General features: G+C 46.3%; 1 protein-coding gene across 1 annotated transcript in view; it reads right to left on the bottom strand.

The window, feature by feature from the left end:
- Positions 1-13611, bottom strand: part of LOC149460677 (uncharacterized) — a 110099-nt gene that overhangs the window by 40618 nt on the left and 55870 nt on the right. The window contains exon 3 of the mRNA XM_089679365.1: positions 7362-8204. Coding sequence (XP_089535491.1) covers positions 7362-8204 — 843 coding nt within the window. The remainder of the gene's footprint in view (positions 1-7361; positions 8205-13611) is intronic.

Here is a 13611-nt window from a genome sequence, read left to right as displayed (position 1 = left end):
TACATATAGAAAAACTGAGACAGCTTTACATTGTTTTGTTTTTTCAAAAAATATTTTTATTAGAAGAAAGAAGGCATAACAGTGCATATACAGTTATGGAACCAAATCGGAACAAAACACAGCATGTCGCCTCCCGTTTCGCAGATGGGTCAAAGCTTAAAAAGCAATACAGATCAGAATGGTGTAAGATATTATGACAACATAATATTACAGTCCAGCAAATATACAGAGTATAGGAGATAAGCATTGAGATAGATTGTCTTCTGACCTATGAGCAGGTTTCTATATCAGGGAGTGTGAAATGTTGAGTAAGAACAGCACATGATGTTGTGTCTGTTATGTTTCGTGTGTCCATGGATTGGATATTTGAGTTAAGTGGAGTATAGCACACCTGTTTGAAGATCAATGCTCTGTATTGTTTGTGATATATAAGTGATAGGATTTGGATACAGGTGTGAACTAGAGAACGGACAGAGAGGGGGTTAGTTAGAGAAGGGTATGTAGGGTAGTATAGTGGGAAAGGTAAGTATATAGGATAGAAAGGAGGAAAAGGAGAGAAAGAAAGAAGAGAAAAAAAAGGGGGGGAGGGGAGGGCTTTGGGTAAGATAAAATGGGGAAGTAGAGTGTATACTTGTGGATAAATGGCTCACTTCATGTTGAATGAGTCGTGCTAGAAAGATAGACATATAGCTTAAGACGTGGTGTGTATGAAGACAGTCAAGAGGGCAAAACATGGGTTAAATGTCCAAGAGGATAAGCCATGGTGATAGACCAAGGCACGTCCAGACGTGTAGCAAGTGGTATCTTGGAATACATTGTTATATGTATATTTAAAAAAAAAACATTTGATATACATGAATGAATTGAAGTTAGGGAACATATGTTATGGTTAAATGTTGATAAGGTAATTTGAAAAGATGTATGGATTATAGAACTGTGTGCTACACATATATTTTGGAGGGAAAATATGAAACATCTATTTTTTAAGTGACATACATACTTTAAAGTATTGTGCTATAATATTACATTTATTAAGGGGATAAATTATTTGGTGAAAGGAAAGGAAAATAATAAGGGTAAAAATATTTTTATGTGATACAATACAAAAGGTTTATCAAATAATTCATTTTCCCATTATAGAATCAAGTTGAATATATGTTCAGATCAGTTATCTTAAGATCTAAAAATGCATGAATGGATACGAAAGTGACTAGAATGTGTATAAATGGATTAAGATAAGGAAAATGATTAAGATCTGATAAATCGATCATTTTGAGGGAAATGTTAGAAGCTTTCCTTAACCTAATATCTAATATCTGCTTATTAACAGTACTAACATATGTATGGATGAGTTGGATCTTAATAGGATAATTGAGTTGTTATATTTCTATTTGTTCTAGATTGGGAAAAGTAAGATAAATAGACTTTATATAGTCTGTGAATATATATATGTGGAGATGTGTGTATATATATATATATATATATATATATATCTTGGGTTTTTTCTCTACATTCTAGCAACATGGGGTAGTAATTAGTCTAGCTATCCCTCCCCCATCTCTGTAAGCTAAAGTTTCACTCAGACTCTGAGGGGAGGGAAGAAGACTAATACATCTGTTGTCATTTATCATTATGGGACTACAAGAGAATACCAGCCCACTTTTAGGAGATGGTGGGGGCTGAATTGCTCCTTTTTTAGAGCAGAACAAAGACTTTGGACACACACTTTTTTTGGAACCAAGGCTAAGAGAGCCTACTTATTCACACCACACACATACACGATTACATATAATATTTATCTCAAGAACAGAACTATATTTTTGGACATTATTTAAACATTCTGTATTCCAATATTTTATTTCTAATTTTATGCAATTATTATTAAATCAATTTTTGAGTTTATGCAAGAGTTGGAAGGACTTTCTATTTTGAGCTTTTCTCACCAATACAAGTTAATAAAATATCAAGACAATACGGTATTTTACACAATGTGTAACATATATAATGATACAATGTATCTCTCTTCCATTCAAAGAGAGAAAACAAGGGGGTGGGCTTCATAGTGACTGATCACTGTGATAGCCAATCAGGGGCTGTCACAGCGATCATGTGACCCAGAATTGAGAGTTCCAGGACCCGGGGCTCTCACTGACACCCCGGTCTTTGTGCTGGGAGTGCGCCATGCGGTGTGCTCCCAGCACAAAGACAAGTACACACAGAAAAAATCCCAGGTCTGGTCTGAGAGGTCACTAATTTGCGTGCGCTCTGCATCAGGGGATTAAACCAGCGCTATGAAACCAGCCATTGATTTAAAATGGTAAATTCTGCATTTGGCCTTTAGATGGCGCTAAGTATCCTAGGAATTCTCACCATCTAATAGACAAATGTGGTATTTTCCATGTGAAATGGATGGAAACCCTTCAAGCAGCTCAGCAAAGATCCTCCTACCATTGGTCCCCCCATCCCATTCACACAGAAGGAATGGACTGTACCGGCACTTCTACCTGGGGGAGTTGTTGTTCCATTTATTAATAGACTCCTAAATGTCAGGAGACGATTATTTATTGTATTTATTATTAATACTTCCCTACCCGGCCAATTCTGACATTCCGACATGTAAAAGTCATTATTTGCTGGGAAATGACTGAGAGCCCCCAAATATTATATATAAGCAGAGACCCTGGAGAGGAACATGGTTGCTGGTACAATATTTGTCGCTCCGTATTTCTGCAGATTTTCTTTAATGTACATTTTTTAGAAAAGAAACTTTACCTCATGTTAGTGCAGAAAACACAATATAATACAGTTTTGGGGGTAAAAGATGATGTTATGCCGAGTAAATAGATACCTAACATGTCACGCTTTACAATTACAAATGCCAGTGGAACGGCGCCAAACTACGGGGCCTAAATACCCCTCATAGGTGTCACTCAGGTTACCAGTGTAGAGTTACACAGGAGGTCTGATGCCGGAATTATCACTCTCACTCTGACATTTCCAGCCATACCTGTGTGGAGACACGTGTGGTGAGAACACCGTTTACAATGCATGGTGGAATTCCGTATGTGTTAGCCTTTGTGTGCAAACATGGGGGGGGGGGGTGCTTTCATTTTTTTCTTTTAATTTTTTTTCTATTTTTTTACACTGTCCCAATTTATTTATTACTTTTATTGCTATCAGACAGGTTCTCTGTACTGAGACATCTGCGGTCTATTGGACCCCAGATCCCAATCTGACCATAAAAACAGCCGATCAAACCAAGATCAGTTCATTCTGATGCTTTCACAAGCTGGAAATGGCTTGTTTACATCTGAGTGACTCTGGAAGTGACACAATCCTCGTTGCTTCTACATCCACGGGGGTTCCTTTATCCAGATCACAGCTCACCTCCTCATAGATGGTTAATAGGTTGGTCTGACAAGAACGATCTTTTCCCATAAATCCATGCTGGGTACTACTAATGATACTATGTTCATCAGCAAATTCATGGGTATGGTCCCTTATCATCCCTCCAATAGTTTACAAACTATTGATGTTAGGCTGACTGGCTTGGAGCTTCCAGATATGTATCTCGGTCCTTTCTGGAATACTGGAACCACGTTAGATATTCACCAATCCGCTGCCACCATTCCGGTCAGTAAGCTTTCCTAAATATGTGGAATGACTGTCTATCAATAACCTGGCTACATTCTTTGAGGACTCTCAGGTGCAACCCATCTGGTCCTGGTGATTCATTCACATTTAGTTTTTTTTTAGACCTTCTAGTCTTTTGTAAGGGGCCACTACACTGACCACTGATATAAGGGGGTCCTTCTCCAATTGGTCACAAAATGTAAGGGACCACTACACTGACCACTGATAAAAGGGAATCCTTCCCCAATTGGTCACAAAATGTAAGGGACCATTACACTGACCACTGATAAAAGGGGAATCCTTCTCCAATTGGTAACAAAATGTAAGGGACCACTACACTGACCACTGATATAAGAGGGTCCTTCTCCCATTGGTCAGCAATGTAAGGGACAAATACAATGACCACTTGGGATGATCTCTGGGTTTAGTTGTCGGAGAGTAGGGATGAGACGACAGTACAAACCAAACTTTGCCTGTTCCGGTCCCGTGTTTTGCAGGAGCCGATCATCACACATAGAAGAGACATTTCTACCACTTCTATATATAACAGCTTCCCGCTGTCACTGGTGCCTGAGGAAGACATGGATGGGTACAGCGGCCACACCCCCAGGTATCAGTGATGTCATTGGGAATCCCTGCCATGTAAGGAAGGGGGCGGGGATAGCAGTGACATCACTGACCAAATATGGTCACTGGTCACATTTGGGTAATAAGGTTCCCACCATCCCTGTCCCTTCACTTATGTAGATGATGACAGTTTAGGGAGCTGTCATTGGGCTGGTGCTATTGTCGGGTACTATATACCCCATACTCATTCACATGGGGGGACGGTATATGGGGGCCCCTTGTTATTAAAGGGGGGTTCCAGAATCCAATATGACCCCCACCCACAGATCCCCACAGCCACCAGCCAAGGTGACAAGGTGCTATGCCTAGGGGAATCCCCCCTGGTAAGGTGCCCCCCATGTTGTGGACATGTGGCCTGGTATGGATCAGGAGGGGGGACACACTACAGCCCCCTCTGCACTCTGTATGGTGGGCTGTATATGATATACTGCTGACCCCCGCACTCTGCGCCGTTATTGAAGGGTGTGAGGTGTCACCGAGGAGCAATGTTCTATATTGAAGTTTGCCGTCATTGCACCGACACACACAATAGTTTTTGTTCAATAAATGTTTTATTATAATTTTACATTTAACAAGATTGAAGCATAAAAATCAGGAAATAGTAAAGGAAGAAATCCGATTGGTCAGGAAGATCCCTTGTCTGGAATGTGGGGGCGGAGTCATTATTATTGGTGTACAATACAATACACAACGTGTTCCATTATTATAACAAAGTATTGTAGAAAAGATCCCAACATAGAAAATGGGGGAAAGGAGGAAATAAAGGCGGATATGAAGGGGAATCTGTGTACGGGGAACACCTTAACAATCACCACCATTTTATTCTCCAGGGCCTCTGATGTCACAGAATAGATGTTTGGGGGTTTATCTCATCTTCAGGACCAAAATCTGCATTTTCCCATGTGTGCAAAATCATGCAGAAACAGCTCTGGCAGTGAGAGGGTTAATGTGGGCTAGATGGGATCCCTCTGCTGGGGTGACATTAGAGCTCCCCCTAGCTGCAGCCTGGGAATAACATTGCTGGGAGGTCTATTCATTTCTCTGCTCCATACTTCCCGTCTTTATAGAAACGTCTCCTGACATTTGGGGGTCTATTCATAGAATGTGTAGAACCATTCACCTGGTGAAAGTGCATGTCCATTCCTTAGCACGGGTGTCGGCAACCCGCGGCTCCGGAGCCGCATGCGGCTCTTTTTCACCTTTCCTGCGGCTCCGGAGCACACTGCCCACCAGGTGACAGGCAATAGGGTCGGCAAGCCGCGGCTCTTTTAATGCAGATCTTCTGTGTGCAGGGCGCCCGCTGGCAAACATTGGCTGTCAGGATGTAGGCGGGGCAGCCCGGATGTAGGCAGGGCAGCGTGACGAACTCCTCTCCTCTCACAGTCCGCCCTGAAGACCAGAACGGCGCGGGAACCCAGCGAGAGGAACGCGCGGAGCAAAGGTAAGTGAATTCACACAATATGGGGAATGAATTACTATGGGGGATGAATTACTATAGGGGGGATGAATTACTATGGGGGATGAATTACTATATGGTGGATGAATTACTATATGGGGGATGTATTACTATGGGGGATGAATTACTATGGGGGATGAATTACTATATGGGGGATGAATTACTATGGGGGATGAATTACTATATGGGGGATGAATTACTATGGGGGATGAATTACTATGGGGGATGAATTACTATATGGGGGATGAATTACTATGGGGGATGAATTACTATATGGGGGATGTATTTTCAGTTTTAAAAATGTTTCTCTCAAAATAAATTTAAATCGTGGTTTTGGCGAGATTTGGCTCAGTCGAAAAAAAAGGTTGCCCACCACTGACCTAAGGCTATGATTGTAATTATGATGATACACTGTGGCCCTGATTAACCCTTTGCTTACTGGGCCCTTAAACCCCCTTCATGACCAGAGCGTTTTTTGCAATATATGCAGTGTCGGATTTGTTTTAAATGTTGCAATGGTTTTGCGGCTCCCAGTCTTTTTTTCCCTCTCGGAAACGGGTCCAAGTGGCTCTTTAGGTCTTAAAGGTTGCAAACCCCTGCCTTAGCAGATCCGGAGAGGTAAGTGTGCATGGATGGGGTGTAGGTCAGTCCTTACCCCAGATGAAATCTCTCATACAGGCACAATGGGACTCATGGGACTTTATAAAGAGGAACTCCAGAAAAACATATCAATAAAGATCTTCCAATGTTTTCTTCCCAATCAGCGTAGAAATCATAAAACCCTCCCAGCAGGTGTACAAGGCCATGAAATCTCTCACAAAGTCCATCAATGGACAAGTCCTGGACAACAATCACCGTGGGACAGAATTCTGAGCACAATGAGGAGGATCCAGCACCGTCATCCATCTCCACGCGTTTCGTGGTGCAGCGCTCACTTCTTCAGGAGAAATGATTCCTGCTGATCAGAGTATACACCAATAATAAAACAAATGGCGGCAGGACCATCACTGGCTGGATGGAAAGTGGAGCAGGAAAGTGGCGTCAGGTAAGTCTTCCCAGGAGTTTTGTGCTGGGCCAGCTCCTTGTTTATGGTGGCCGATGGACATGCTGGTGCTCGGGCCTAAGACACTTCCTGCCTACCGTGGTAAGACAGCCCCCTCTGTGTTCTCACTGTATGCCCCCGGGTCTGCCCCTCCCCCCACGTGTGAACGCAGATTGCACAGAACACATTGGAAGATTTGATTGATGGGATTTTCTGGCGTTCCTCTTTATAAAGTCACATGACCATTCTGTCTGTATGAGAGATTGTATCTCCTGTCCATTCCTTCTCTGTGAATGGGGCTAAAACACCGATGTCATTAGGAGATTTGCTGAGCCGGGGGAATGTTCTCCATCATTACAGAGCATTTCACACTCCATTTATATTCATCGCCTGCCATCAATGGCCAACCCGGTCCCACACTTCATCCATGTCTTTGGGGACCTCTGATCTCCTTATGCACTCAAGACACTAATACACCTCCAGAGTTGTCTGGGACCCCAGATGTACAGGAAGACAGAACTTCAGTGAGGAACATTTCCCTCACTCAGGACAGGAAAGTGGTTTCTTCCCTGTGTGAGTTCTCTGATGAATGGAAAGATTGAAGTTCCTTGAAAAACATTTCCCACACTCAGAACAGGAATATGGCTTCTCGCCCGTATGAGATCTCTGATGTCTAGAAAAATGGTACTTTTGTGAAAAACATTTCCCACACTCAGGACAGGAATATGGCTTCTCCCCTGTGTGAGATCTCTGATGTTTAGAAAGAATGGACGTCTGTGAAAAACATTTCCCGCAATCAGGACAGGCATACGGCTTTTCCCCTGTGTGAGATCTCTGATGTTTGTAAAGATTAAACTTCTGTGTAAAACATTTTCCACACACATGACAGGAATAAATTACTTCCCCTGTGTGAAGCCTTTCATGTGTGACAAGATGTGATTTTAATCCAAAACATTTCCCACACTCAGGACAGGAATATGGCTTCTCCCCTGTGTGAGATCTCTGATGTGTGTAAAGGTGTGACTTCTGTGAAAAGCATTTTCCGCACTCAAAACAGCAATATGGCTTCTCCCCCGTGTGACATCTTTTATGAACTTTAAGATTGTATTTATAATGGAAACATTTCCCGCACTCTGGACAGGAATACGGCTTCTCCCCCGTGTGAGATCTTATATGCAAATTAAGATGAGATTTATAATGGAAACCCTTCCCGCACTCAGTACAGGAGAAGCTCTTCCCTGTTGGAAGGCCGGCCCGGTCCCGCACAGTCTGAGGTTCCTCAGGATACGAGGAATCCGATGGTCCATCTACACTGGGTGGTGCCGGATGGACATTGGAGGGAGCCGGGTTTTCTCCTGGACTATACTGTGTGATGTCCTCATCTTCTACTTTCCAGTCTGGAGACAAAGTGAGACAATCCTCGGAGGTTTTCCTCATCTCCCGGCCATGGACTAAAATACAAAGACAAAGAGGATTACTAGACAGGAGCTGATTGGTTCCCCCAAACCAGGACTCCACCCACATCAGGCTGCTTGGTCTCTGAGGAGCTTACAATTCCACCCTCAAGGGAACTAGGAAATGGCTCCTCTGATCTCCTACCAGGTCATTTCTTTATTCATGGACCTTAGTCAGAGAGTGAGGAAACAACCAGGACTGTCTTTTATAGGAGGGACAGTGATGAGGGGATTATAGGACGAGGGTCCCCACCCCCTCTATCACTCATCGCCATCTTCCCAACACAAGAAGTACTGCACTTCCTTATTTAGTCCATGATTTAGTCATGAAGAACAGCGGGGCTGAGCCCCACCAGAGGTCAGAGAGTGAGGATGGGGGGAGAACAACCAAGATGAAGACTGGACTGATCCTGAAGACCACCATCATTGGGGTATTGACTCCTCCCTCATGATCACTTTCTGTTTAAGGGTCCAAAGTTGGAGGATGTTATCACATTATTATCACCATGTAAAAGTCTGTGCTCCAATCACATCATCCGATATAAAATGTCCAGCTGGGAGGAAATGGGTGTAACAAAAGAGAATCTATATTATGTGTATATATAGCAGTGGGGGGAGGGGGGAGAGCAGAAGTCAGGAATGTACAACATAGAGTATATAGTGCAGGGGTCAGGAGAATGTAATGTACAACATGGAGTATATAGTGCAGGGGTCAGGGCTCATAATATTGGTATTCAGCAATCAGTGGAAGATTAAATGTTTACTGTAGACAAGTTGCAGAGATCCCACACCGCTGCCTCCCATCTCCTGAGACTGCACTCAGTGACTTGGGTCTGAGACACTACAGACATATCCCTCCACCCGGCACAGCCAGCAGACCACAGAGCAAGGAACCCTGGGAGAATTGTTCTGTCAGAGATCCTAATAGATCTGGACATGAGGAAGGAGACCCAAGACACACCCCAGGTGCCTAGGTCTAGTAACATTTATGGTGAAAATGAACATTTTGCTGCCAGCTGAACCCCAGAACCTCCATAAATCCAGTCTAGATACATAAATTGTGTCTGCAGCACAGAGAAGGAAGATTATCCGAGAGAAATCCAGGAATACAGGACGGGGAACACAGCTCAGGAAAGTGACCAGGGGATTACAGGCTGATATCACCCAGTCCCCGCCCTACTCTGGACCAATCAGTGAGCAGTATGGGTGGAGGAATGGATTTAGTGTTCATGACCCACCTGTGCTGATCTCTGTAGGAGTGTCCTCCTCTATAAATGTCCCCGTTATTCCATCCTCCTCCATAGACTGCTGATCATCCCTCACATACGCCTCTTCTTCTTCTGCTTTCACCTCAAATTCTATATCGATTGGATCTCCACTCTAAATCAAGGAAATGAGAAATTTTAAAAAAATATATAAGCTTATATGAAAAATCCACATATTTTCTCCTCAAGTCCATGTTCTAGATCAGTGGTTCTCAACCTTTCTAATGCCGCGACCCCTTAATACAGTTCCTCATGTTGTGGTGACCCCCAACCATAAAATTATTTTCGTTGCTACTTCATAACTGTCATTTTGCAGTGGGAGGACTAGTGCCACGTCATTGGTATCAGTGGGAGGAATAGTGCCCCATCCTTGGTATCAGTGGGAGGAATAGTGCCCCATCATTGGTGTCAGTGGGAGGAATAGTGTCCCATCATTGGTATCAGTGGGAGGACTAGTGCCACGTCATTGGTATCAGTGGGAGGAATAGTGCCCCATCCTTGGTATCAGTGGGAGGAATAGTGCCCCATCATTGGTGTCAGTGGGAGGAATAGTGTCCCATCATTGGTGTCAGTGGGAGGAATAGTGCCCCATCATTGGTGTCAGTGGGAGGAATAGTGCCCCATCATTGCTGTCAGTGGGAGGAATAGTGCCCCATCATTGGTGTCAGTGGGAGGAATAGTGTCCCATCATTGGTGTCAGTGGGAGGAATAGTGCCCCATCATTGGTGTCAGTGGGAGGAATAGTGTCCCATCATTGGTATCAGTGGGAGGACTAGTGCCACGTCATTGGTATCAGTGGGAGGAATAGTGCCCCATCCTTGGTATCAGTGGGAGGAATAGTGCCCCATCATTGGTGTCAGTGGGAGGAATAGTGTCCCATCATTGGTGTCAGTGGGAGGAATAGTGCCCCATCATTGGTGTCAGTGGGAGGAATAGTGCCCCATCATTGCTGTCAGTGGGAGGAATAGTGCCCCATCATTGCTGTCAGTGGGAGGAATAGTGCCCCATCATTGGTGTCAGTGGGAGGAATAGTGTCCCATCATTGGTGTCAGTGGGAGGAATAGTGCCCCATCATTGGTGTCAGTGGGAGGAATAGTGCCCCATCATTGGTGTCAGTGGGAGGAATAGTGCCCCATCATTGGTGTCAGTGGGAGGAATAGTGCCCCATCATTGGTGTCAGTGGGAGGAATAGTGCCCCATCATTGGTGTCAGTGGGAGGAATAGTGCCCCATCATTGGTGTCAGTGGGAGGAATAGTGCCCCATCATTGGCGTCAGTGGGGGAGGAATAGTGCCCCATCGTTGGTGTCAGTGGGGGAGGAATAGTGCCCCATCGTTGGTGTCAGTGGGGGGAGGAATAGTGCCCCATCGTTGGTGTCAGTGGGGGGAGGAATAGTGCCCCATCGTTGGTGTCAGTGGGGGGAGGAATAATGCCCCATCGTTGGTGTCAGTGGGGGGAGGAATAGTGCCCCATCGTTGGTGTCAGTGGGGGGAGGAATAGTGCCCCATCGTTGGTGTCAGTGGGGGGAGGAAGAGTGCCCCATCGTTGGTGTCAGTGGGGGGAGGAAGAGTGCCCCATCGTTGGTGTCAGTGGGGGGAGGAATAGTGCCCCATCGTTGGTGTCAGTGGGGGGAGGAATAGTGCCCCATCGTTGGTGTCAGTGGGGGGAGGAATAGTGCCCCATCGTTGGTGTCAGTGGGGGGAGGAATAGTGCCCCATTGTTGGTGTCAGTGGGGGGAGGAATAGTGCCCCATCGTTGGTGTCAGTGGGGGGAGGAATAGTGCCCCATCGTTGGTGTCAGTGGGGGGAGGAATAGTGCCCCATCGTTGGTGTCAGTGAGGGGAGGAATACTGTCTCATCGTTGGTGTCAGTGGGGGGAGGAATAGTGCCCTATCGTTGGTGTCAGTGGGGGGAGGAATAGTGCCCTCACAATACATCGTTGGTATTAGTGACACAAATGATGGGGCACTATCCCTTCCACTGACACCAATGATACTTACCTTGCTGACTCCTGCTCCAGCCTGGGCTCGCTCTCTCCCTCTCCCATCTACAGCCTGCATACCTGGCTGCAGCAGCAAAATTTGCACTTACCTGTCAGCTGTCTTCCTTCTCTGGCCTCTCTCTTCACTCGTTCCTGCAGCTCCCTCGATCTTCTTCGATCTCCGCGCGCTGCCGCTCGGCTCCTCCTCTCCAAGCTCCACCTTCTCGCCGGTGATTGGCCGCCTGTGTGCCTCTCCTGAGCTACAGTTCCGGTGGCCAATCAGCGGCGAGGAGGCGGTGACAGGGGCAGCATATCATCCCGCCCACACATCGCCGGAGACAGCAGCGGTGTCTCGGTTCCTAAGACCATCGGAAATATGTGTTTTCCGATGGTCTTAGGCGACCCCTGGGAAATGGTCGTTCGACCCCCAAAGGGGTCGCGACCCCCAGGTTGAGAACCGCTGTTCTAGATGCTCCATCCCACCAACCTTGTAACAGTGAGGGATGGTGTGACCTTCCTGTGTGGAATCCCGGGAATACAGAGGACGGGGACATCTCTCTGGTGGGTTCCTGGTATTAGGTGGCTCCATCATATCCTTGTGTCCTTCTGAAAACTCCTCCATCACTCCATACTCCTCATCCTCCTCTTTATACTCTTCTTTAACATCAATATTATCATCCCCGAGGATTCCACTCTGAAAGATATTATTATTATATAGTATTTATAAAGCGCCAATAGTTCGCTCAGCGCTGTACATTACAAAGGGGAACAGAACATGTGACAGAACAATACCAATACAATGCCATACATGAGGGGATTGAGGGCCCTGCTCTTTCGAGCTTACAATCTAGGAGGGAGGGGATGGTGGCACAGGAGGAGATAGCTGTGGGGGATGGAGTGGTAGGAAGAGTGGAGGAGGTCGGCAGGTTAGCAGGGGGTGGGGTAGGCTTCCCTGAAGAGATGGGTTTTCAGGGTGCGCCTAAAGGAGAGGAGAGTAGGTGATAATCTGATGGGTTGGGGCAGGGAGTTCCAGAGGATGGGTGACACCCTGGAGAAGTCCTGGAGGCGGGCATGGGAGGAGGAGACCAGGGAACTAGAGAGAAGGAGGTCTTGTGAGGAGCGGAGTGTGCGTGCTGGGCGGTACTTGGATATTAGGTCGGTGATGTAGTTCGGGGCAGTATGGTGGACAGCTTTGTACGTCAGTGTTAGGATTTTGAATTTGATCCGTTGCACAATCGGAAGCCAGTGGAGGGATTGGCAGAGGGGGGTGGAGGACACTGAGTGGAGGCCAGTGGAGGGATTGGCAGAGGGGGGTGGCGGAGATGGAGCGATTGGAAAGGTGAATGAGTCTGGCAGCCGTATTCAGGATGGACTGAAGCGGGGATAGCCAGCGGCGAGGCAGGCCAGTGAGGAGGGAGTTGCAGTAGTCGAGTCGTGATATGATGAGGGAGTGGATGAGCTGTTTAGTGTTTTCAGGGGTTAGGAACGTGCGGATTTTGGCGATGTTGCGGAGGTGGAGTCTGCATGTTGCGGAGGCGGAGTCTGCACGAGTTTGTTTAAGATTGGACTTGGGGCTGGAAGGATAGGTTGGAGTCCAGAATGACACCAAGTACTCTGGCCTGTGGGGCGGGTTTGATGGTGACATTGTTGGATGTGATAGAGAAGTCAATGGGGAGTGGTGTCCGGGCTGGGGGGAAGACAAGAAACTCGGTTTTGGAGAGGTTCAGTTTAAGGAAGTAGAGCGACATCCAGTCTGATATGTCGCTCAGTAGGTGTGTGATTCGGGCAGAGACCGAGGGGGTGAGGTGGGGGGTTGAGAGATAGATTTGTGTGTCATCGGCATAGAGGTGGTAGTTGAAGCCGTGAGAGTGTATGAGTTGGCCAAGGAAGGAGGTGTAGATGGAGAAGAGAAGGGGCCCGAGGACGGAGCCTTGAGGGACCCCAACAGAGAGGAGGAGTGAGGGGGAGGTGGTAGAATTATAGGTAACGATGAAAGAGCGTTGTGACAGGTAGGATGAGAGCCAGGAGAGAGCAGAATCTCTGAGGCTGAGGGAGTGTAGTTTTTTGAGGAGGAGGGGGTGGTCAACTGTGTCGAAGGACGCGGAGAGGTCGAGGAGTAGGAGCACTGAATAGTGGCCATTAGCTTTGGCGGTTA

Source organism: Staurois parvus, unplaced genomic scaffold, assembly GCF_062004578.1.
Source record: "Staurois parvus isolate SC_StPar_1 unplaced genomic scaffold, SC_StPar_1.0 ptg000222l, whole genome shotgun sequence".
NCBI classification, from domain to species: domain Eukaryota; kingdom Metazoa; phylum Chordata; class Amphibia; order Anura; family Ranidae; genus Staurois; species Staurois parvus.
The sequence above is the reverse complement of the archived record's forward strand: the minus strand, read 5'-3'. Positions and strand labels throughout refer to the sequence as shown.